Raw genomic sequence first — 25,953 nt, 5'->3', positions numbered from 1 at the left:
CCTTTATGGCACAGCCTTCGGGGGGGAATGTAGGGCTCAGTATCTCACCCAAGGACACTTTGACATGTGCACCTCCTGCATTAATGTGGAGGTCTATCAGTCTGTCTGTTTCAATACAGGTAGATTCCCATCACTCGCTAGAGTGGACAGAGAAATACAATCAATCAATACACAGACCGACAAACACTGTTGTTTTCTTCCCATGGAGGCGACATGAAGACTGTTGAGGTTCAGTAAATGTCTGCTGTCAGACGGACAGAGACGTTTTCTGTGGATTGGAGCACAGCGTGACCACAACTCTCTTTTAGTTGCAAATCCCAGAAAGTGAACCACAAATGTGCATTCATCCACAAAAATCAAACTACTGCTATTACTACTACTTATCAAACTGCTAAGGAAATGGACAGCCCCTCCTTGTAGAGATGCAAGCTGCATGCCTGCAGAGTCGCCAATGGAAAGGAGAAGGGGAGAGGCAGAAATCATATCTTTCTGACAAAATAATTAATACAAAAATTGGTGTGAGAAAGAGCCTCCCAATTGTCCCTAACCCATGTAACCATGCCTTGTAATAGTAACTACAACATATAAACAAAATTTGACAATGGTGTAATGGATACGTGTGTAACCTTTAAAGGTCACACTGACATGGTCCATCTATTTGTGGCAGCACGGACTCAGCCAGGTCACTGCAACACAACGTAATACCGGCGCAGGTTTATTTCACCCATTATGGGCTTTCTTACCATGTAAGTACAGCCAGAAAGTCCTCTCTTTGTCTTTGTTTCCATGACAGAGGATAAGTCAGCGTGGGACCAGATGATAATGACCTCTAAGCTATAAGACTCATGATCCCAGAGTATGGAGAGGACGCCTGCTCATTCCACTGCCCATTAACACAATCCACACAGGGGCCCTTATGTGGGAGCAGCCCCATTAAAAACTTTGAAACATGCCTGAAAAATAGCCTGCATCCCATTACCCATGCTCCTTAGCAACAGCCATTACAGTGGATTGGTGGAGGTTGGGCTCCATCTCTTTGAGAGGGGTGGAGAGTACAAATTATTGATTGTAACCTGTGAACTACATGTGTAGCACTGACAGGGGAAATGCATCAGGGTAGGAGGGGATGGGGGGTTGTTGGGGGATATGCCGTACATGGCCTTTGACTCAGATCGTTTTTTACATTGCTCACTTTGAGAAAACAACAAAACATCACAACGCGCACATGCACACACATTTGTGTTCTCTGCGTGCTCCCTGACACACAACACACCCTCCCTGCTGCTTGCCTTGTTTCTCTCCACCACTTCTTCTGACAGTCTTGTGTGTAAGTGTATTGTATAGCTGGAGGCGAGGCAGGGAAGCAGCAGATGCAGCATAAAGGCATCAAAGCAGCCATCTCCACCACAGCTCTTAGCGGGTCAACTCAAAGAGATAGCAGCGAGCCAAAGACATTTGAATGAAGGTTAACGGCAGCCAGGGAGGGGGGCTATCAAAGTGATGTAAAGCACAGTTAAAAGGCATAAAGGTAGATCCTATTAGGACTGCCATATTGATCTGACTGAACCTCACCTTCTGTGCAAAGGTGAATATGTATTTCAGAAATAATGATGGTTGCTCTTAACCCTTCAACATGTGAGGGTGGTGTGTTATTAAATTGCATCGCGTCATGGATGGAGCTGTAGACCACAATGCATCTCTTCACACTGTATTCCCAAACGACCTGCGTGCACCGCTATGACGGGAGACAGAGGCATTATAAACCTGCATTATAATTCTTCTTTCTCATGCAATAAATCTATATCAATGAACCATAGTTATATTATATATGCATTTCTATTTTAAAATACATAATACAATACAGAATAGAGAACTCCATATGAACAAATTTGGATTTCATCATCATTTTGCAAAATTGCCAAATGAATGATTTTTCTTTATAATCATCGTAAAAATCAATTAGCTTATTTTTTATGTAGTTTATGTATTTTTCTTTTTTGTATTAACAAGTTTTTATTTTGTGTTTTAAAGCTGCACACACTATTTATTGCCCTTTGGGGACAATTTAACTTATTGATTGATTGAGTGATTATTGTCGTGGGGCTGATTATTAATCACTATCACGATTTTGGCTTTTTACAGTTTAATGAACATGATTGACTGTGATACTGACATTTAAAATGATTTCTCTGCCCGTAGAAGACGCCAGCCACCAGGAGGCAATCAAGACGTCTTGGCTTGACTTTCGGAGAGCTGTCATGCCGCTGCACTTGCACCTTGCAGAGCCAGCCAGTGAAAAACATCCTGAACGTTGCAGCTTCGGTTCAGAGCAGAAGAGCAAGCTAATACACAACAGAGAGCAGGAGGGCAAAACCAAAGCACTGAATTCAGGTGAAGAAGTACTTAATGGAACTCATATTTTGCTCAACATTTTTTTTAATTAGCAGGAATTTATCACCAAGTCAAGAGTGAAAGCAGTCTCTGTTGATTTAATTTTGGGTAAAACAAAGTTTTGGTACAGTTTTACATATATTAGCAGAAATGTAAAGTGAAAGCAGTATTAGTTCATTTAAATGTGAAAGCTATAAACATGTAGCCTGATATCATGATATTAACTTTAGCTTCATCATACAGCCTTAAAGGTAAAAATGCCCACTTAAGATACCGTAAGTGTATAATAAGCAAAAACTCAGCTATTTAAAAGTACGTAATTCATCAGTCGAACCCTTTCTTCCCTCTCAAAACATGTCGTTGGGATAAAGCGTGTACATATTATGTCTACCGATACCACACTGTGTGTCAACAGGAAGACTCCAGCAAATGACGACCATCAAAAGGATTTCGTCTTCCGCTGCAACATTTTTTGCTCATTATACCCAGTTAGCTGTGAAGTGTGACATACAGACACATGAGATATCTGCTTTTACCAGGAAGAGACGGCCGCGGCTACACACATACAGCACACATGGCTTCTCAGCCTTCTACACTAACAAGGCTGTGTCCACACAAGTTGATCCCTGCAGAGTGGCATATTTTCACTGGAGAAATGACTGTTGTGTGTGTGGTCGTGTGGAGAGAGCCCTGCATCGTTTCAATGTGCCACTGTATAATAAGCTCTACTTATTTTAGCTTCATTATCGCCAACCAGTTCCCCTGCATCACAGAACATTACAGCAAATTGGCTCTGAGATAGACAGTAATAAGAGAGCAAGAGAGACAGGGAATGTGTGTGTGTGTGTGTGTGTGTGTGTGTGTGTGTGTGTGTGTGTGTGTGTGTGTGTGTGTGCGCGCCATTGCGCTGACATTCAATGAAGCATGTTGAAAACTCAAAGGGGTAAAACCCAGAGGTGTGTACTTAAATGAAAAAGCTCCTTTGTTCCGAGCATGGCCTTTAAACAATAACCATTTGTGGATAATATTGTAAATTTTTTAAAATTGCTGTACATGCCAATAGTCCCTTTCTGCCCATCCGTTACAGCTACTCACTAACGAACCAGTCATACTGGTTAGGACATGTGTTAATGGAAAAACATATCAAACCTTGCAGCTCATTAGGAAGGAAGAGAATATTCAATGTAAGATTAGAAAAACACCAGTCGGAGCAGCAGGCGGTGAAAGGAGAGCACATCTTAAATGAGATCCTTCTGTGAAAAGCATTCTCCTTGGCTAGCAGCAGAGGGTGCCAGCACACCACTAAATTATCCCAGCATGCCACATAACTTCAGTCCTGTTTAGTCATCTAAAAATACCAGACAGAGAGAGAGAGAGTGAGACAGACATGTGAGACTGGACCCATTGTCGGTCTACCATCGCCTTTTCTTTGCTGCTCAGGATTCAATTATTCCATCTTTCCTGGCAGCCACGGTGAACCATGTCTGGGTAAGGAACATGGTCTAGACATGCTGTGTTTATTCCAGGAAACCGTATAATGGTGATTCACGTGGCGTCTTACTATCGTAAACTCTAGGCAAAGCATTTAAGGTCAACTGAAAATGTATGGGAGGGCGATTGAGGTGAAAAATTCAAATGAAATGTGTATGAGCTCAGAGTGCATAATGTGCCAGCTTCAGTATTACACTGCACTTTACAGAAGAATGAGTATACACAAAAACATGCCTTCTCAAAGTTCTTCAAGCACAGATTTGGATACACTTGGTGTGTATATATATATATATCATATGTATATATTCACATATATACGATGCCCAGAGTCTGGGTAAATCACAGATGGCTATTTCTCTGTCGCTGCCCTGGGGCGACAGGGAAACCGGGCTGAGACTGCCACCTCCTCAGCCCACAGTGGCAAAGAGCTGGCACCGTCAAGAGGACGGGGAGAGGAAAGAGGAGGATCGAGTCTGGCCTTCCCTGCGGGTTTCCTCGGAGAAATCGTCTCCATCTGCTCATCTGGGCCAAATCAGACGGCGAGCCGTTCTCTCGATTTCCTTTTACACTCTACTGTATGTGAATTTGATTAGAGATGCAGCCTGTGTTTTTACACAAATAATATCCCCTCATTTGCATTCGGTGTGCGTGCAACACCACTTACTCATTAACTCGTGCACTGAACATCAGAAGCTGATTGTGTTTGGCAGTGCGAGAACCTGAAAAGTGTTTCTGAAGCACAGTCACTTTTTCTGACATTACATTGTAACGCTCATCTGTAGCTAAACTCCTTCATATCCAGTGGCCTGTCAGGTAGGATCAATACCTGGTTTTCACCCTGGATCCCTGCCAGTGTGCCAGGTTAAGGTTTCCAAACAGCACTGAGCTCACAGTGACAGTGGTGAACGTGTGATGGGCTGTGAAAAAACACAACTCGCTGCAGGGTGTTTGCATTTTGAGCGCATGTAATGTAATGCAGTGGAAAGAATGCATTCTGATGTTATCTGACAGATGTCAGGCTCTCGTATCTGGCTTCACGCTCCGCATCCTAACAGCTTGTTCAGTCCTACCATGAAATTGGAACAGTAGACTGAGACAACAACAGGCTCCGGTCTTTGTGTCCGTCCTTTCAATGCTGCTGTTGCCATGGTTCCATGGTCATCACTCAGGAGCGAAACGCAGGGCAGTCTGTCAATATGTCAGGATCACACAACATTCTGTTGCAGATATGTAAATATTCATCCTCAAACTTTGTGCTTGATTGAAAGTGCCAGAGAAAACTTACACATTACCCGGGATGTTTGTTACCTCTAAATCAATTATACATAAACAGAAGTAGCTGTTTATGTATAATTGATTCACTAATTTAATTTGCACATGCACTGAGAGCCTAGAGATTAATCCCAAATGTACTATATTAGGCGATCTGATGACTTTTCAATACAGTGTTTGCAACAGGATTTTTGGAGACTAATGATTAGACCTCAGACCCTCTAGGGGGGTCCGGCAGCAGGACCTCACCCTTGAAGAAAATTTTGCATCAATCTTGTGCACTTTCAGGGCAAAATTTAAAATAATAAGTCCACATCTGGGAAGTGGTGAGGGATGCTAAAGCTCACACTGGGCCTTTCCAAGCTGACGTAGCCGTGGTACACCGCTACAGAGGACCGACAGGTGCCCAGGAGAGGGGATCCTCCCACACCAAGCAGTAGTCACTCACCCGTCATGTTGAATACACCCGGGGATAATGTAAAAATATTTTCACTTAATCATAAATATGTGGCAGGCCGATCTAGATTGTGGCGGGTAGTTAATGCAAAACTTTTATTAGAGTCTTACATCAGGGAAAGTCATGTTTAGCCCTTCGGTTGGGAGTATCAAACCAATCTGCAGCGAGGAGACGGAAGACATGATTTCATTCCAGACAAGTTATCTTTAAGTGCAGCTCTCTTGAAATCCAATGTACCAGCTAGAGTTGGCTCGATAGCACACTTTCATTTCTCTTGTCAACACCGACACCGACCGTGAATAGGCAACTAAAAGTCGCTTCTCTTTAACTCGCATGCTTGAAATATGCGTCAGCTCTGAAACTCCTCACTGCAGTGTTTCCAAGTGACACCAACTCCCCGTTCTGCTTGTACAGATGTCCAACAGCCACGACAGAGACAAGTTTGTGGTTTGGCAGCATTTAGAAAGGCTCGACATGTAGAATCAAAATCCCACATTTTCCACCACAGAAATGCATTGGTCACTCAGCACATGATGTAATTACAATGTTCCCTGGTAATAGTCTGACTTTATCGCCATCTGGAGTAAATTAAGCTCTTTTCACGCCTCCAACAATGTTTATTTCTTCTGCAAACTTTTTTCTTGGTGTGTACCAAAACGATACTATTTCTCTTTACATAAAGTCACACAGAGATCGGCTATACATGAATGATTATGTATTATTAATAGCTTGTCAAAAGTTGGACTGTAAACTGCATTTTACCCGATACTCAGAGTATTTTGGCTAGTATTAGACCAATACCATTACTGAGTACGAGATGCACCTCTAGCACAGGCCCTCTCTTTTCCAATGCAAACTCCACGTAAAAATAGTCCCCTCGCTGTTTGCTATTCACAGCTATAGCTCCAGAGTTAATAGCTCATTTTAAAGCAGAGTCAGTTAGTGGAATGAATGAACCAGGCAGCGCTCTTCTGAAGATGTTTGCTTTCTCCCAGCCTCTATTTATCCCTTTATAAGTCATGTGTTCATGTGTGTGTGTGTATTCGTGTGTGTGTGTGTGTGTTAAACTCTACTCAGGCTATATGATGGAAAAGAACCTGAAAACACTTGGAAACTCCTGACTGAGAGGATGATGTCCAAGTTAAACCCTTTATTTATTAAAAACCAACAGGGACAGATATGATGGCATGTATTTGTGTATATTCTGCATGGCATCGCTACATGGCCTGTTGTCAGAGGGTAACTACATTACAGACAATTAGCTGGGAGTTGGCATGGAGTAATGAGAGAATAGTCGTGACAGTGTCGTTATGAGAAGCAGCATAGCAGCGATCCTGTGGATATTAGCCCCCATTATTACACTCAATTTCATGGCGTTAACTTACCAGTGGACTGAGAGCAATCAACAATCAGAGACAATTCAGCGGGAATGACGGAACTCCTATATAGACACATGACTAAGAGGATATGGTCTACGATGTTATGAGGCGGAAGGGAATGGAGGGTAATTGAATTTCTTTCTTCACCGTCAGGGAACGTGGAGCTGATGAAAAGCCAAAAGAGAAAGAACTTTCCAGCAATGACTCAACACATGCTAATATGAGCTTTCAGATACTCTTCCTCCCCCTGCAGCCATTGCTTGCCATAATCATTAAAGCCGTACACTCATTTCCAGCATGATGAAGGACTACTTATGCTGACTTCAAGTACTCATCGGCAGTTCCTACTTCCAAGCTTGGAGTCATAAATAGGACTTGCCAAGCATTTAAGTGGTGTTGGTTGGAATTAACACAAATGGACAACGCTGTGTTTTCTCACTTGTGCAGCAGCGGGAGGATGGAGAGGAGAATGCATCATGACGTCTTTACAAACAAGACTTAATACGATACGAACAAGACATGATTATTCTCAATTAAAAATGAATGACAACTCAAATGTAACAGGAAAGGTTTGACAAAGTTCTCTGCTGAGGGGTTATTTCATGTTTATTTTTTATTTAAATGACACGCTACTTATGAGCCAAACAAGTGTCTCTCCTTGCCTTGACAGATACAAGTAGTGATGATGTGAACACCAGGACTAGACTGATCTATTCGTGGAAAATCAAGCAGACACCTGCCTATTTTTTTAAATATTGGATATGGTCAGGCACAATGTCACCTGCGCTGTTTGAAGGCCAAATACAACTCCAAATCCTAGCCATCCTGATGTGCAGCCAAATACTGCACATCAAGCTAAAGGGAGTTCAAATAAAATACAATTAGGCTCATGTTTGATTACTCATAAACCCAATAAAGTGTAATCCAGGTGGATAGGACAATTAGCAGTAGTTTTGCAGCTATGCAGACAAACTCAAACTATGTTCAGCCCTGTAAAATTAGTTGGTTGAACGTAGGATCTGTGTGCAAAAAGGTTCCAGGAAAGGGGAGGGGAAATAAAAGCACGCCAAATTGCTTTTATGTTTCCTTTCTATTGTATCTTACCCCCCAAAAAACTCATTAAATTTCCACTGGTAATATGTGGGTACGATCCAAGTAGGACCACTCTGCTGGCTTTGATAACGTCGACCATTTTACTGCGGCTCATAAAACTGCTTGTAGTACTGTGGCTACAAATCAGAGTCACAGTGTTGAGTGAGTGGGAGTCTGTTGTCTGAAGCACTGGGAACTGAAGTTTACTTTTATTCCTGTACTTCAAGAAGTCAAGAAAACAAAACTGAGTACATTTTGAAAAGAAAAAAAAAATGGTAGAACACCACATTCAAATTAAAAACATGTGTTCACTTTAAATCTTTAAACTAGACAAATCTCTCGTGAGTGTAGATTTAGGAGAAAGAAGGGGAAAAGGAGGGAAGCTCATGAAACTCCCTCCGGATTCATTTGCAGAAAGCTTCACAAAGCTAGGTGTGTTAGTCTGCATCACATGTCAGGTGTAGTTAGTGGGGGAGGAGATCTGCAGGAGGCCGTGGACGAGGCAGGGCTGGAACAAAGTGGATATGTGGGGTGCATGCTGGGTAAAAAGCAGCCCCTACCATGTCCTGTTCTTAAAGTGGAGATACTTTAACAGTCAGGGATGGCCCCACATGGGAACGTTTCACTGCACGAGCCTTTGGTGGTGCTCCCATAAATACTCCACTTTCCCAGCCAGCACCTGCTCCTTGACCTCCTCTTATACAGGGGGCAACCGAGTGTAGTAAAGGCAAGACATGGAGGAGGAGGAGGAGAAAAAGCATGTCTGCAGAGCTCTTTGCAGACGCTCCAAATTGAAACCTGCCTAATCGAATGTCATAGTGATCCGGTGTTTTGTGATCACATAAACAGCTGTAAAGCAGTGGATAAACACATTTTATCTATCATGAATTCTTCACAATAAAAGTCCCCCGTTATTATTGCTGTTTGTTTAATGAAAGAATAGCCACAAATAAAGCTCTGCTAATGCCCTGGTAGACACATTTTCCAATGAATTCTTTATAATAAAAGTGTCTTGTTATTTTGGGATTTCAAAGGTTTTATTTTGAAGCAGCAAAATCATAAAATGTTGGGTCTTCATCAGCAGTAACTAAACGCTGGGCTCCAGCTGTGGTTTCCTCCTCTATTCCCTTTGCCTAAGGAGAGGAACTACCATGTGTGTGTGCGTGTGTGCGTGTGTGTGTGTGTGTGTTAGGGTTAGGTTAGGGTTAGACCTACATTTGATTAATTGTCTGGATTGTGCCCACATGCTCTCCACATCCCACTGTGATCCCAACTCGCTGTGAGGCCACCTTGACATGTGGTCTGGCTGATCGGATCTTGGTGCGAGTGAGTGAGATCTGATCTAGAAGCGTTCAGACCGGACAGTAAATGCGTTCTGGCATGGTCCGATGGTATAAGTTGCATTGAAAAAAGTGGTGTGTGAAAAGTCAGGGCCAGCCTTGAGGCCGGCGTTGGAGCATGTGTATTTAAACGCAAAAGGATCGGTCATTCATGGAGCATGAATGTATTTAGGAAATATAAAAAGTAATCCGCTTTTTAGATTTGGATGTAAAATTGGAAATGCTAGCCTCACTACACCCTACTGCACAGGACTAGTATAACTCCACCTCTAATCATTTGTAATAATTGCGGAGGACGTCTGATGTTAATCCCGTATGAATCGGCCATGTGTGTAATCTACCATATTTCAGCAAAAACAATGGTCATCCGAGAATACTAGTCCTGTGCAAATCAGCATTTCAGTAATTTGGCGTCTGCTGTTGTTTTTTGTGCAATTTGGGTGCAAATTCGGGAGGCTCATCTCATTACACAACATAGAGGCCCATACACAGACAGAGCGAGCCCAAATCCATCAACAGATAATAGGATGGAGGACATGCAGGACATGCATGGCAGCATGTGGTGAGGAACATTTTCTATCAGGTTCAGGTTCAATACAAACACCGATAGTGTGAAGTTATTTCTGTGTGTGGTCGTCCAGCGCTAAAGAAAAAGGAAAGCAGGATACAGGAATCAGAATTCACGCAGGCCTCGATGTTTTCAATCATATCTGGGGAGAGTTTGGTAAATATTCCCGTGTGAATCCCCCTCATGAAACACAGAGTTACACAGAGCCACACAGTGTTATGTTACCTGTAGTGTGTGAGGGAGGGAGGGAGGGGAGAGAGAGAGAAAGAGAGGGGAAAAAAACAATTTCCAACTCCAGATGGACTTGAACTATCTCGAGCGTTCATCTGTGGGCCTCTGTGTTGTAAACGGTAGCAGATTGGATTAGACGGAAGTGTGAATGCTGAGCCGGAGTGGTCGGCCTGTGACGAGGACTGGACAGCTACGATAAAAGCTTGTGCAAACGCCTCCGGCCCACTGCCCGGCTCTGACTGACAGCTCAGATGGGCTCCGGCTTTTGGTGGGGCGACACTTTGTTTTTTTTAAGTGCAGCCACTTAGTTTTTCACAAATTCACGGCGATGGTTGTCAAGTGAGAGCTGGCGTCAGGTTGGAAAGTGTGTAGTGAGAGCAGACGTCCGTCTTTCATTTCATTGCTCTGTCTCCCTGCAGCAGAGTCTTCATCGGGAGTGTGCAGCCAAATGAAATGTTTAACATGCAAGCGGGTAGTCCAACCCACCACCCTGCCCTCCCCCTGCCCCTCCTCCCAGAGACAAAAGTGACACTTCAAAAGAAAAGCTTTCTCAATGCAGGGAGAGTGAAAAAAAACAACTTTACGCTATTTTCAAAGAGATGTTGGCCTAGACTTGTCAAACAGCATCAGAGACAGGCGGTTGGCAGAGGGGACATAGTAAACACACAAGTCATCAGTAGGAGATGCAGGGCGGGTGGATGTATGCAGTTAGAGTAGCGGGCGTGTGAATGTGCCGTCAGAGGGCCTCAAGCAGGAGGGGAAAGAGAAAAAAGTGATTAAGTCAGAGGAACCTGAACATCATGTCTCGTCTGAGGTTCCTCCATTTCTAACAGCACTTTTACACGGTATCACAGCTACACTTAAGGCCTTTACACACTGAAGAATCAACGTAACTGCGACTATTCTATGTTGAGAGCTTTTATTGTGAAAGGCAAGAACAGGAGTAGTGGTTCTTGTATGTACTGCCTTTGTCGAGGCTGAGAGGAGTAATAAAGTTTGCTGTTTTCAGAGATTAGTACTAAAGAGCCTCTGTGTTGTTGTTCCATAAATATAAGCATTTATTAAGTTTGTAGCTTTTTTTCCGTAATCATGGCGATATTAAGTAATCGAAGATACTAAAGATATGAAATAAAATGTGTGTAAAGCTGTGCAGAGATGTAAGGGTCAGCCATGAAGCTGACACACTTTTACTGCCTTGCCATGAATATAACATATAGTGCTGTAAAAACCTTGCCACAAACCAATTAAACACAGCGCTGTCAAGCCCCCACATACATTTAAATGTTTACAGATTGTTGTCATGTGTGTGACAAACACACAAAGACCACAAAACAGGCCGTCATGATTGGATTTGATTAGATCCAGAGCTATAAACCTCCACTGTGACAGCGACAATTATCATCCCCACAACCAGAATGGATTTAGCATCTTATCTGACAATCAGGACATTGCTTTTCTTCGAATCTCTTATTGGCTTAGTGGATAAGCTTATTAAGGGTGACCCGCGAAGCTGCACGAGCTGAACATAATGTTACAGTTTCACTGCAGATTTAAAAGCATGTAAGCTCGGCTTCGGCCAAAATATTTACACACACGACATATCCAGGCCTGCCATTAGTGCTTTCCGCCGGATCTCATTTCATGTGGCCGCCAGCAGGTTGAAACAAGAGTTCAGTGTAGGTGAGAGACTGATGCTGAATGATAAAACAGCCTCTGGCAGGCCTAAGGCAGGGCATTTCTCCCAGGGCAGGTGGACTGAGGATTCACCCAGAGATGATTCAGGGAGCCAGAGGACAGAGACCAGAGACCGGTCTGGTTGACTGGCTGACCTGGTTAGAGTTTCTCAAGGAAGCCTCTTGAAACCCCGGGGCTAGACACCGCTCAACAGTCTCCACAGCAATTACTGTTCACTGCTGAGACCTAGAGCTCTTTTTTTCACCGCTTAAATGTGATTGACAAATGGGGACAGGTGAGGAGGTGGCAGCTGGTCCTCCCTCAGAAAAGTTTGAGCATCAGACATTTCATTTCCTGCATTCTGGTGACGCTGTATGCATCAATTTATAGTGGAAATGTCTTTATGTAAAGCAAAAGGTGTAACAAAACAAAACTCTTCATATAGGCTTTGTGTCTTTCTAATGCCAGACTGTTGAAATGGTTAACACAACATGTGAGACATGGCGGTACTAGTGTGTGTGTTTGTGATCAAATGTAATACCTCTTAATTCCAGGGAATTACTCAGAAAAGGCTTATAAAACATTCTCAGTTCCCAGAACCAGGACCAGTGACACCAGGGTGGTCCTCCCAACGCCAGTGCCTGTGATTCCCATTACACCACGCTGCCTTATGATGAGCCAATATTACAACACAGCCAGCTGACAGCGCCTGATGCCAGCGTCCACGATTAACTGCTGGAGAGGTTTACACAAAGACATGCTGACAAAACACTTAAACTAAGATAATGTTACTTGAACTGAAATGTTCAGAGATCACAAAAGCAAATTACAATAAGACTTTTCATGAAGCTCTTTACGGAGATGAACATTTTCAGGTTCCTACTTGTACTTTGAGTTTCTACAAGAACGTGTTTAGATGCTTTAATGTTCAATAACTTTATATTTCTCATACTGTCTGTATTCATTACCAGTCATCAGCATCCGTAATGTCGCCGTCTTCACAGCGTCACGGTGTCAAAACTACACAGTTGAGCGCCACTTCTACAGGTGACTGTACAGCTGTGACATCACAACCTTAGGGAGGTGCTGACAGCTCGGGAAGAGCACAGTGTCTGAATGCGGGCTGTGTGCATTTCTCTGGGGATTGAGCAGTTTCACCTAGACCAGTTTCAAAAAGCATGGAAGAGTTTCTCCATCTTTGATTTCCTTGTGATCGTCTTCTTTTGTCCTTACAGATGGAGAAAGACGTTTGTGTATGTACTGAACATAATGAGGTACAACCTTTAACTGGGACACTCGCATAATAAGGCAGATGGTAAATACAGCAGACTATAGAGTAAGAGAAATAATGTTGGACCTTTTGATTGTCCTCACTGTTATCAGGTTAAACAGAGCAGTAGAAGCACAGTGTGTTTGAATTTAGTGGTTTTTCTCAATGCTACCAGGTTTCAGTGACACATTTTTGTTGTCATGTTCCTCCTTTATCTGACAGCTTTGTTCACTATACATTGATGTTTGCTCTATTTCTGTGCACACTTTGTTGATGGAGCTTAGGGGGGAAACTGGGAGCGTTTGGCTTACTGTAAAGGACCTCCCTGCTAATACAAACACGGCAGTTGTCACATAAAATGAGATCACAGAGGTGCCTGGATAGAAAAAGAGCATTGCAGCTGAGGAATCTTTACCACATTTTCATACGAAAACTAATACTGCATGCAGAGTAACTCTACTCTAAATAATAGCACTGAATGTGTGGGAAACCGACACAGGAACCAGCCAGACGGACAAGCAGACAGACAGGGGATGTGGGGGATCAGTGAGGGGAGGTCCAACCCGCCCTCCTTACCCCCCCTCCCTCCCTGCTCCCAGTGCCACAGAGCAGATGGGCTGCACAGCACGTCCCTCTGTTCACCAGAGTCACTGTACAACGCAGAACACACCACAGGCCACCCATCTAACATCAGTGAGCCGAACCAGAACAGAACAGAACCCCACCACACACACACACACACACACACACACACACACACACGCACACACTGCCAGTTTGAAATATAAGAGGTATGTGTGTCTAGATGCAGCAGCACTACTGGCCCAGTCAGTGTAATATTTAAATATTCAGAATTAACATTTTCTGAGGTCAAAATCAATGAAGAAACAAACAACGTCCAGGTTTGTTGATGTTTCCTGATCTTGTGAAGCGACTGTAAATCTCTCTGAAAACAGCCTAAAACCTCAGTCTGACGCTATGGATGTGTAAATGTCTCATACACTATACTACTATAGTCTTCCAACTGTTCAAACCATCATCATGACTGGTTTGGTGAAAAGCAACCCTTAATTACCCCGTTAGATGTGAAAATATTCTGTCTCTACAGCTGATCCCCCCGCTGCTTCTCTGATGTCTGATCTCCTTTTTTGCTCAGCTCCTGATATTTTAATATCTGACAAAGTGAATTTAGGGTTTATTTCAGCCAAAACTGAGTTGGTGAAGGTTGAAAAAGTGAAAAGATGAACCAAGGCTGAGTTCTATGTGTTTCTGTTGAGTTTGAATTAAGAGTGACAAGTAAAATTACTGGGTTTTTTCAATGGAGTGCTGTATTTAGTGAGTGAGATGCTGCCGGTGATGTCCTAACTGGTTTTCAAAGTAACTGGTTTCTCTAAACTTGCACGTGTTGTGGTCTGCCTGTCACACGTTCATCAAAATATTACGGTTAGTTTTTAAGTTGCATCTCATATCTGCTGTGTAGAATATTATTGGATAAGTGAGCACTTCACAGCAACCTATGAGAAAAAAACATTTAGAGAGTGATCATACATTTATGATATCCAGCGCCATGCAGTGTGAACAACCTGAAGTTTCAGCTGTTCTGCTTCTAGAAATGTAATGTGAAGGTAATCAGCATCTAGATAACGTTTTTAAATGTATTTTTCATTGGTACCTGTGACGTTGTGCTCACTTATACGATCACTTTGTCCAATAATGTGGCTTGAAAGCTATTGGCAGTAATATTTGCTTCGGCTTTTGGCCCTGAAAAGCAGCTTTAATTCAAGTATTCAAGATCAGTAATTAATTATGAGACAAGTGATGATTAAAAACATAGTGAAAAAGCTCCGTGCAATATGATAAAAGAAGAGTTATAGACAGTCTTATAACCTGTGGTTTTCCACTGTAGTCTCATCCATCTCTGCTCTTCCTCTCTGGGCTCTTTTTTCGCTGTGAGGCGATATGTCAGAGGTGCGTATAAACATTGCTCTATTTTCCCCCCTTGAGCTTACAATATCTCATAGTTCAGTACATTAGGTCACTGCCAGAGATCGAAAACATTTGCTGCAATCTGCGAGCTCGGCTGAAAAAGAAAAAAAACACACCTTTTGCTTTATTCAACACCAAATTCTCTCTCTTTCTCTCTTCCTCCCTCATTCCACTTTACAATCAGCGCTAGCAAAAAGTGCTGATAACAGGAGCTCTCTCACCAGACTGTAGCATTTCTAAATGGAGAATTAAACCTCGAGACGGACCTCCGACATTTAAAATGTAACCTTGTGGGAGGACAATGCCTTAACATTTATTTATAGTGAAGCCAAAGAAACGATAATAGTTCTGCTGGATAATGCTGCAGCATGTTTCTCTGCAGAGAGGACAAAAGGGGGTGGTGTAAGGCACAGATGAGCATCTTTTCAATTATGCATATGCCATAAAGCGTTGACAGATTAGGGTGTCATTGAGCACCAAGGTTGATTGGTCTATTTGCAACTTGCAGGGAACAAAAACGATTTTTCAATGGAGATTTTTTGGGGAGATTATTGAGCCTGTAACCGCCTGGGCTTTAGCTGTTCTATCATAATCATCAGTAATATGATCATTAAAATCATCTATGATTATATTACCGAGATTAAAGGGAGCCGATGTAATTTAGAGAGCACTCATTGGTGACTCAGCCAAATTTCATTTAACCAATCAGTGTTGTTGCCACCGGTGATGTGTGGAGAGATATGCTTGAGTTAATGCTTGTGTGTGAGCACATATGGGTGAGTAGGTTGAGCAAGTGTGTGGTGTGTGTGTGTGTGTGTGTGTGTGTGTGTGTGTGTGTGTGTGTGTGTGTGTGTGTGTGAGAGAGAGAGAGAGAGAGAGAGAGAGAGAGAGAGAGAGAGAGAGAGAGAGAGAGAGAGAGAGAGAGAGAGAGAGAGAGAGAACATGGTGAATGTGTGTGTGTGTGTAAGCATGTGCGTGAATGTATCAGGGTTGGTCTCCCTCCGCCAACAGGCACCAATCATGACTGAAACACACAGTCAGAGCCAACACACACACACACACACACACACACACACACACACACACACACACACACACACACACACACACAGTATAAGACAACCTTGAAAGCGGCAGGTAGCACAGCACAGGAGCAGACGTGACACACAGGCAGCAGTGATGACCTCCTCAACAGAGGTCTGCTGCAAAGGCTACTGTAAACTGCATTCACAGGGCTGCTGTGCATTCTCTGCCATGTGACTTAGTTAAAAACAGGAGGCTTTCAAAGCACTTGGGACACCAACCCACCACACTAATGACTCCAGACTGAGGGGAGGACAACCACACAACGGCTTCACTGTCTGATACCAAGACATGCAGCCTAAATGCTTGTAGCATTCTGTTCCGTCTTCTTCAGCTTCATGTTCCATAGATAGTGAAGATATCTCATATTTAAATTGTCTGAGAATGTTCTGGAATTTGTCAGAGGAACAGCCGATTTTAATCAAAAATCCCCCTTCATCACAAATGGACAGTTCACCCCAAAATATAAAATACATATTTCCCCCCTTGCAAAAATATATTTGAAAAAGTCAACAGCAATGTCTCTTCCAGAAATAATGACATGGTTACTCAAGATAGACCTTGTTGTGAGCAGTTTTATGCAAGAACTATTTTCTTTCTACCAAACCACACATGCAAACTGTATCACTGCACATAAGGAAGCGTGCATCTAAACTCTCCACTGATAGGTCACCTAGCACCTCTGAGCTAGCTACGTTACACTGACACAGCTCATCCATGAGTAGATGTGTGAATGTAACTAATCAACTGGGGAACTTTCACGCCATTAGGTGTTTATGTTACCCGATTCACCTGTGGAGTCCTCAAAATGTATGAGATTTTACAATACATACTGTATCTTTTCTGCTTTGGTCTCAAGAAGAGTTTTTTTCAGTAGCGCTCTCACACACACACACACACACACACACACACACACACACATGCACACATGCACACACATACACACACACACACACACACACTTTGCACTTTCATTTCCATCTACATTGTGAAGATAAAGGGTTTTATTCATATATCAGTCACAGCTCGATTTATAGAACATTTTATTCCTAAAAACATGGTGGAAATAGATTTTTTTTATGGCTGTTGACAGCATTTTCAGATTTACGGAGTGATAAAAAGAGATAGCCAAAACTCCTTCAGTGAAAACCAATATGCAGACAAAATGAAACAAACATTTTGAACTTGGCTCAAGCGAATGTTCATATTTCTGGAAAGTAGGGGTGGGAATCATGCAAGATGTCAACGATTCGATTCTAAACCGATTATCAATGCATCTCAATGCAACAATCTTTTTGTATACATTTCCATGCATGATTTAAAAAAAATCTTGCTAGTCATGAATGTCCTACTTTTGTGATGATCATTAAAGAAAATCAACAGGTTAATAACCTTCTCTAATATTTCACATTTCAAAGGCTTTTCTTTGCCACAAGTAGACTTTCCTTCATGCCGAGACGACGTTCAGTGTTACGTAGCCGCTACCGTGTTAGCCTAGCTTAGCTTTGAGCGAGCTGTACCCCAAAACAAGCATTTTTAAAGTTATTTGCGTATCGTCTTAACGGACAGACTTAACAAACCATGACTTTGGACTTTTTACATATCGTCGTTACTTCGGCATACTCTTAATCCGTAAATTGTAATTGTCGGATTTCTCTCTCAGCCGTGTCTCTGTTATGGTCGACGCCACAGACTGTCCGGGGGCTGCAGTTCTGTAAACGCTACGGAGTAAAAATAATACATTTTTTATATTTGTGAATCGATTCAGAATCATCCATGTCTGCATCGCGATGCATCTAAGATACATTTTTTCCCCCACCCCTACTGGAAAGGTATGCAAATGATGAGGTATGCACATAATAATGTACTGCCTAATTTGCATATTTTAACAGAGCATTTCAGAAAACTTTATTAAAAACAAGAATTGTCTCAGTATAAATAATCAACTGGGGTTTCATGGTGATGTATTTAAGGGTTTTTACCCCATTCACAGTTAAAGTTCAAACCAACAGGTCAAAGGGGGAACAGAAATGAAGAGATAGCATCAGACTACTGCTCCGACCAAACACTGTGCATTCAACAGTGTCCACTAGGAGGTTTAAGTAAACGTTCCTGGTCATCTGCGTCTTTAGCGTGTCCTGCTCCGACCCACACCATCATGTCCTTAAATACCCAGCTCAAGAAGAGCAACCCTCTCCCAGAGAAATGGCAGAGCGTAACCTCAGAGTCTCTGCTTGTGTGTGTGTGTGTGTGTGTGTGTGTGTGCGTGTGTGTGTGTGTGTGTGTGTATAAACAGTAGGAAGTGCTGTGACAGATAGTCCTTGCTGGGAGAGAAACACTCCTGCATCAGTGTAGCATAAATATTCATTAGTGACCTTGTCACCTTGCTACACACAGAAATATGTTCAGGCATGCAGCACACTGATATACAGTCACTTACCCTAGAAGCGATATTTCACACCAGCAGAGCATATTGACTTCATTCGATCAACCAGTACAAGTTAAACATTATTCTCATGGGTGTGCTTTGTAAATGCATGCGATGTCACTTAATCCGTCACATAAATAAATACAGGAACATGCCACAGAAGCTTTAGAATGGTGTTAATTCAGGCTGTGCTCTGAGAAACTGAAAGCAACGGCAGCAGAAGGCCACACATGGAACTGAGAAACTAAGAACGAGCTGCTACCAAACACAGGCCAAACATCTCCAGCCCTTCCACCTCCAGTGTGCTGAACGCCTGCAGAAGCTTGTGGATAGTAGTTTTTCATCTCGGTGCATCAACACCGCTGGGCCAAGAGGGGAAAGAAACTAAACCAACAACTCCAGCGGTATTTCTAAAATACTTGAACTCAAACTGGATTCTCACCATCATGAAAGAGTGCGGTTCAGGAAGGTAATAGAAGATGCTGTGCTGAGTCCCTATTACAGAAATCAAATTCCATTTCAGAGAGAATCTCTCATATCTTAAACGTATTACATAAGCTTCTAATTTTCAGTACATGGCAGGAAGTGAGAAAGGCTGTATCGCATCCAAGCTCATAAGGAAAATGTGTTAATTTGCCATGTAAGACTTATAGCACATATGATATGATTACTGTATCTTGCACTCACCATTTTGTGTTTCTTATTCTGGTGTTTCTTCTTCCTCTTGCCTTGTGTGTGAGCCAGGCGGGGGTTGTTCTCCTGGTCTGAAGGCTGTTGGTGGTGGTGATTGTTCTTGCAGGGCTCCAGGCTCATGCCATTGGGGACCCTGGGGGCCTTTTTCTTGTGTAAGGGCCCTGGCTGGTTCTCTTTGCACTCCTGGGGCTTCAGTGTCAGGTTCTTCTTCAGAGGAAACAGCACAAGAGAAATCTTAAATTAATACACAAACAAACATTTTGGTAATGTTTACAGTACCCATCAAACTCTGAGGATTCTGCAACCATCAACAGTCAAATCAATGTTTCATTAAATGTCTATACCTAAGAAAATCTGCTCAATATCACTCCAGAACTTTAAAACACACCTATCCACTCAATCTTTCAGATGGTAAATCTCTACTCTACAGCAAACAGTGAGAAAAGCTTAGATAAAGTGTAGTCAAACAACATTTTCTTCACAAAGAACAGCAGAAAAATTAGGTACTTTGTTAGATTTATTTTTTCTTTTTAAGTACACAGCAGAGAAGGAATAATGATGATAGTGAGCAACATGGTAACAGAGCTGGATTTAAACCAGTGATGTCACAGTTAGGTGACAGGGTTTGTTTTTGGGGAAGTTGTTTTATCACAGCTCTTGTTTTCCACCACTTGACCCTCACTTTGGTGGATGAACTCTCATAACAACTTGTGCTGATATTCACAGATCCCAGATTTCAGGGATCCCTTCCCTTCTTGAACATCAGCATGCTGGCAATAACAACATCTGCTTGAATACAGGTCCTCAGTGCACCACCAGCACGGCTGTAGACTCTCTGGTCCTGTTCATTCATATTTTCAGGGCTGAGACAAAGTGAACTTAATCTTCAAAAGGTAGTAGTCAGGTACTGCCCCTGATAAATACTCGTTGACTTGTACTTTTCCACAATAAAACCACACGTGTAAATGTGTATTAGGTTGTCGGATTGTGCATCTAATGTACATCATGCTGCCCGTGTTTTACCTTCTGACAGTCTGATTGACATTCAGAGAAACACCACAATGGTTAATGGAACGATTTAACCAGGTTTTGCTGAATGCCATGACATGGCTCTAAACAACATCCCTGCTGAGCCTGACATAGAGAAGGCAATTACAAACTTCCACTGAGCTTGTGTTTACCTTTAAGTCACATTTCTAAGCAGGAAACAGATCAACAGAGAAGCAACATCAAACCGTTTAAGTGCCGTTTGCCCGTCGACACATAAAAACTACATCAGAAGACATTTATTTCCAAGGAGAAAACTGGATTCTGAAAAACAGATAAGCTGCAACTCCAATATTGCGGGGTCCACACATGGGGTTATACAGCTTGACGGCGCTGATCAATAGAACCACTCATCTGCTGCTGAGCGACTGTGGAGTGTATCACAGCCGTCCACAGGAAAACTTATGGAACAAATCGCCTTCGTTATTTGATGGGGTGACCTGCTTTGCTCCATTGTGAACCAAAGAGCCGTCGGTGTTAATACCCCCCAGGGAGACATTTAAGCTGGTGAAGCAGCCATCAGAGTGGAGGCTGACTGTTGAAGGGGAAGGTGCAAAGCTGCCACAGCTGAGCTAATGACATGTCTGTGCAACATATCAACGAGGAGGCTGGAGAGACCAGATCTCTGGAGAGTCTCTGTTTTTATTTCTGTCCTACGATTTTCTCGACCGTTCATCTGATCCAGAGGAAGTGCAGTGTTGAGAGCCAGCTCTTGAGCTCTACGGTCCATGGTATTAGTAGTGAGTTATGTATAAACGGTGTAGTGTATTGAGAGGGGGACCACAACCACACAGCATGCTGGGTCCAACACCGATCCACTTCACACTTGGTGGATGTATTGCTCAGGACCCGAGGAGGTGCAGTGTTGAGTGGACGAAAAACTAAAAGGCCAAGAAATCAGGCACATGATCAAGGACGTAGATATGACATACTATTAATTATTAAACTACCTCACATAATATATTAGTATAGAATAGAATATACTAAATATTAGTTCAAATTACTTTTACGTCAACCAGCAACAACATAAAAATGCTGCATATACTGTCATTTATACACCATAATATTATTATATATCTAAAATATACAATTATATCATTCATACAATCACACTGATGTTTTCCCTGCTTGTTCTAGGTGTACCGTTCATGAGCAATGAAATCAAGGAAGATGTTCCACAAAATACTGTGAAGAAAAAAATCTCAAGCTACTTGTTGAAGGACCACCTCGGAGCAACGTAAGCGTGCCTGTAGAGAATTACATCACCAGTGTTACAGATACGCATTGCTGTCAGAAGGATGAGTTTGATGGGTGTGCTACAGGCACTGACTCACTAACCCATTTCTAAAAGCCTCAATTCACACATAGAAAAACAAGTGCATGCATCAACGAATCGGTTTTCGCTCTACCCACCCACACTCATCCAAGGAAAATAATGCTACATGACATGCATTGTCAGTGCACAGAATAAGAGACACATTTATGATGGGGCTGAGAGATGTTCTATTGTGCCAGCTTTCTGCCTGCTTCTAAGCCTCCCAACCAACTGATTGCCTGGAATAAATTATGCACATTATGTTTTGCCTGCCCACCAAACAATAGCAAGGCAAAATCCTCATTTCAGCGCCTGAAGATGTCACTGCAAAAAATGTAATTGCTCAATATGGCTCACTCTGTAGAAGCTTTCATTTACGTGATTGTGTGGCAAAGTGAACAAAGTCATTTCACTGTGGCGGTGGCAGTGCACGTCCGCAGGTAGAACCCGCTCTCACATCGGTCATTTGGTCAGCGACCCTCAGCATCCGTGATCGACACGGAGGTGAGATGAAACGTTTCAAGCATCCTATCATCAATCTGATACTTTACAACAACATTAATGTACTTAACTACCATTCAATGTGCTTATTGAGCAGAACCATGTAGTTTGGTTTCTCACATTCATCTGCTGAAGTTCATTGTTAAGCCTTTAACATGGTGTGTAACAGCTGGATTTTGCAACATCACATCTAGTTTGGAAGCCAATCATTCAACTTAATTCAATTATTTTTATTTTTTTAAATAAAAATAACATATTAATAATATTATTCAAAGCACACTTTGTGTCTTAAATCATATATCAGAGAGACATGTTTAAGCTGCCAGAAGCTGCGTGTAATAGATTAATATTATGTGCCGAATGCAATTTTCTCCTGTGAAATACGTCCACTGTGTTTCCTCTGGAGCTCTCTGTTCTGTGGAACAGTTAGTCTATGATGTCACCTTCACAGTGGAGGAGAGGTTGATGGAAACAATGGAAAGCTCTGCTGTTATTACAGGATGAAATATGAACAGAAATGAATCAGTACATAAAGATGATGAATTGAAGGGAAACAGATGATTGCATGAGCAGGATTTAGTCATAACCAATAGCATTGGATATGTCATCTCCAATAAAATGAATAATAATTTGTGTGCTTTTACGTTTAACTTTTCCAATCATCTTCTATGGGTATTCTTGGTCACCGAGTAACAAAACTCCTGCTAACTTCCAATACACACATTTTCACTTCAGTGAAACTACATTAGTGCATTAGATATACAAAACTACATTTTGAATATCTCAATGCCATTACTAAAACAATACCATGGTAACAACAATGCATCAGAAAAAGTAATGGAATAATAGATGACAGTACATCAATACAACTTAAGATTCTTTGTTGTCATTTTAATAGATAAAATATGTAAAACTGTAATTATTAAACAAGGTATGCAATAATATAATGTCTCTATACTTAACTTTGCAAGCAGATATCACATTAAACAGTATTTAATAAGGCTAAGGCCACACACACACACACACACACACACACACACACACACACACGTTCAGGTAGCGGTACACTGTGCAACACCATTGTACATACAATAACTTCACAAAGTCCTTGAAACCAACAAGCCATCTAGTTTATTTAATTTGCACTCAGTCACACATCTTTTGGTTTTAATTTGATGTGATGGATTATTTTCCTACATCCTCCTCCTCCTCTGAATGTCTCTCTGAACTCTCCTTGCACTCTGCTCTCAACGTCTGCAGCAGTGGATTAAAAAAGGCTGGACCTTTGTCAAACACACAAGCCTGTGTGAGGCTGATCAAATAGTCTGATCAACTTGTCTCACAGAGAACATTTAATTAGTTTACACACACTCTCCGAGCTCCCAGCAGAGAGGAAACGAGAGACGGCGGTTGGACGGATGGTGGCAGGAAACGGGAACAGACGGAGACGGCGAGAGAAGAAGAGAGCACTCGAACGCACCAGAGGCTTAACCAATCGGGCTTCCCATGATACCGCTGCATTCAGCACGACACACACACACACACAGCCTCAAATCTCTACACAACAACAGGCAAAGTCAACAATAACAGGAGATCTAATGAATGCTAATAAAGACTGATAAGCACAATGTGTCCTTGTGGGGTACTCCAAGAGATATTAACTTCAGCTACATAGTGAATTGTCTCTCATTCTTGAGGGAGTCCTTGACCTGCTTATCACACGTTGAGTGGGTGTGAAATAGCATTAAGCAAGTGTTGGGTGTAACGAATTGATGGCTAATTCACTGCTGCTGTTTGTGGTGATGCAACCAATTACAGGTGTGATTAGAGCCTCTGAACTACGGTGTGTACTCGTGTAATCTGGTGGTTCAAGGAGACAACGATGGGTAAATGTGGTGTTTGGTCACAGCTCAGCACCTCTTGTTTCTGGGGGTATTATCAGGATGTACACGTAGGATATCATAATATCTACTGTAAATGTACATCACTTTATATTACACATTTATGTTAGCTTTAATATTTACTGTGATTCATATTGCATTTAATAATATAAAAGCTTTGGAACCGCGTGTAAATGTTGAGTTGTCTTTAAAACTGCACTTTTGTTCACTTTGAATGTTTGTATTCACATCTTAATAATTACTCTTTAAAAAGAGAAAAGCAAAAACAACATTAATATATTTATATTCCATTCTCCTCAAGCTTATCAGCACTGGCAGCATTCTCAGCAAGGACATGTTGTAACAATACTGTTTTGACAAAGCAGAGAACATGATATTCGGAGAGAAGTATACACTGACATATTTCTCTAAATATTTAGAGGGAACGATGTTAAAAACATATTTTGCAAGGTTTTGATCGTAAATGTATGTATGGCCCTTTGATTACCACGATGGCGAAAATGCAGACGCAATCGCAGGATTTATCAATGGACTGTGTTTTAGTGTAATTAACGGGCACACCGCTTCATCCAGCGCTTCTTCAGTACATTTCTACGTTTTGATCAACCATATGATTAAACACAATTTGATGGGGAAAAATGCTAAAAAAATTGTAAAACACAGAATTTAGAAAATTTAAAATGGAAAACACAGAATTTTGGAAGAAATAAAATGGAATCTGGAAAAGAATAAAATGGCTTTCATCTGGCCCTATGTATGTTTAAACTAGAGACCATCTTGCGATGCGATCACACCAGCCATGAGGCCAAATTGGGCTAATGGCATGAAAAGGGGACACAATGGCCGCTTCCCCAAATCCTACCACCCTACTTCCAGCCCCTCAGATCTCACTCATCTTCACGCTCGGCCCTCATTTTAATCTCAACCTCACAACTGTAAAGTTTCCTGACTGCATCTAGCACGGCTGTGAAGCTGCCATGGTGACAAAACATTTGAAACTGCTTGTGCGGTCGTCCCGCTACAGTCGGTGTCTCCAGGAGCACATTCTGCCATGAAGACACACATCATTATAACATCATTATAGACTGAATCTCTTTGGGTTTCGGTCAGAATAAAAAGAAAAGTGACGTCTCGGCCGAGATATGATCATTTTTTCCCCAATTTGTACGATGATTCATTAAGTATATCATGAAAATAATCAATTGTAGCCCGAAAATAAACTTCAAAAATCATATGCAGCCTAGTAATAACCAACAATTGCCATCAAACTGACGGTTTAAACGTGTTGAAATATTAACAGTCATAAAATCAGCATGTCAATGTTTATAATTATCTCTTACTGCGAAGGTTGCTGCTCCAATTTACTGTAGCCAAGAAGGAGATCATTATACACAGTGATAAAAGATGACAATTAAATTCAGGCTTTTTACAAAGAGTCCATGGTTTCACTTACATTAATATAGTCTTTGTACAGAATTGACTGTGACAGCAGAAAGCCACATTACCAAAATACAGAGTTCCTTTCACGCGATGACCCAGTAACGCATGGAAAATGAGCTTGTATGACGAGGATTAATCCAACTCTTGTGTTATGATGGAACAAACTACCGTATCACTATCAGCATCAGGCTCTCTACAAAATTAGTTCGTAAGATTAAAGACAGCTGGAGTAGCAATCCAGCCATGGAGTCAGACATAGAAAAGTACTGAAAAATAACTTTAAAGCGCTTCATGTTTCTCAAATCCCTCTTTGTTTTTGATATGTTCTAACCCCACAATCCTAACTAGATATGTCATAAGTCCACCTGAAACATACATCAATGTCATAACGTCC

General features: G+C 41.9%; 1 protein-coding gene across 1 annotated transcript in view; it reads right to left on the bottom strand.

Moving 5' to 3' along the window:
- The window catches only part of auts2a (activator of transcription and developmental regulator AUTS2 a), a 305,216-nt gene that overhangs the window by 214,005 nt on the left and 65,258 nt on the right, over positions 1–25,953 (bottom strand). The window contains 1 exon segment of the mRNA XM_084028332.1: positions 19,350–19,562. Within this exon segment, the coding sequence (XP_083884458.1) occupies positions 19,350–19,562 (213 nt within the window).

Source organism: Eutrigla gurnardus (genome assembly GCF_963514095.1).
Source record: "Eutrigla gurnardus genome assembly, chromosome: 15".
NCBI lineage: Eukaryota > Metazoa > Chordata > Actinopteri > Perciformes > Triglidae > Eutrigla > Eutrigla gurnardus.
The sequence above is the reverse complement of the archived record's forward strand: the minus strand, read 5'-3'. Positions and strand labels throughout refer to the sequence as shown.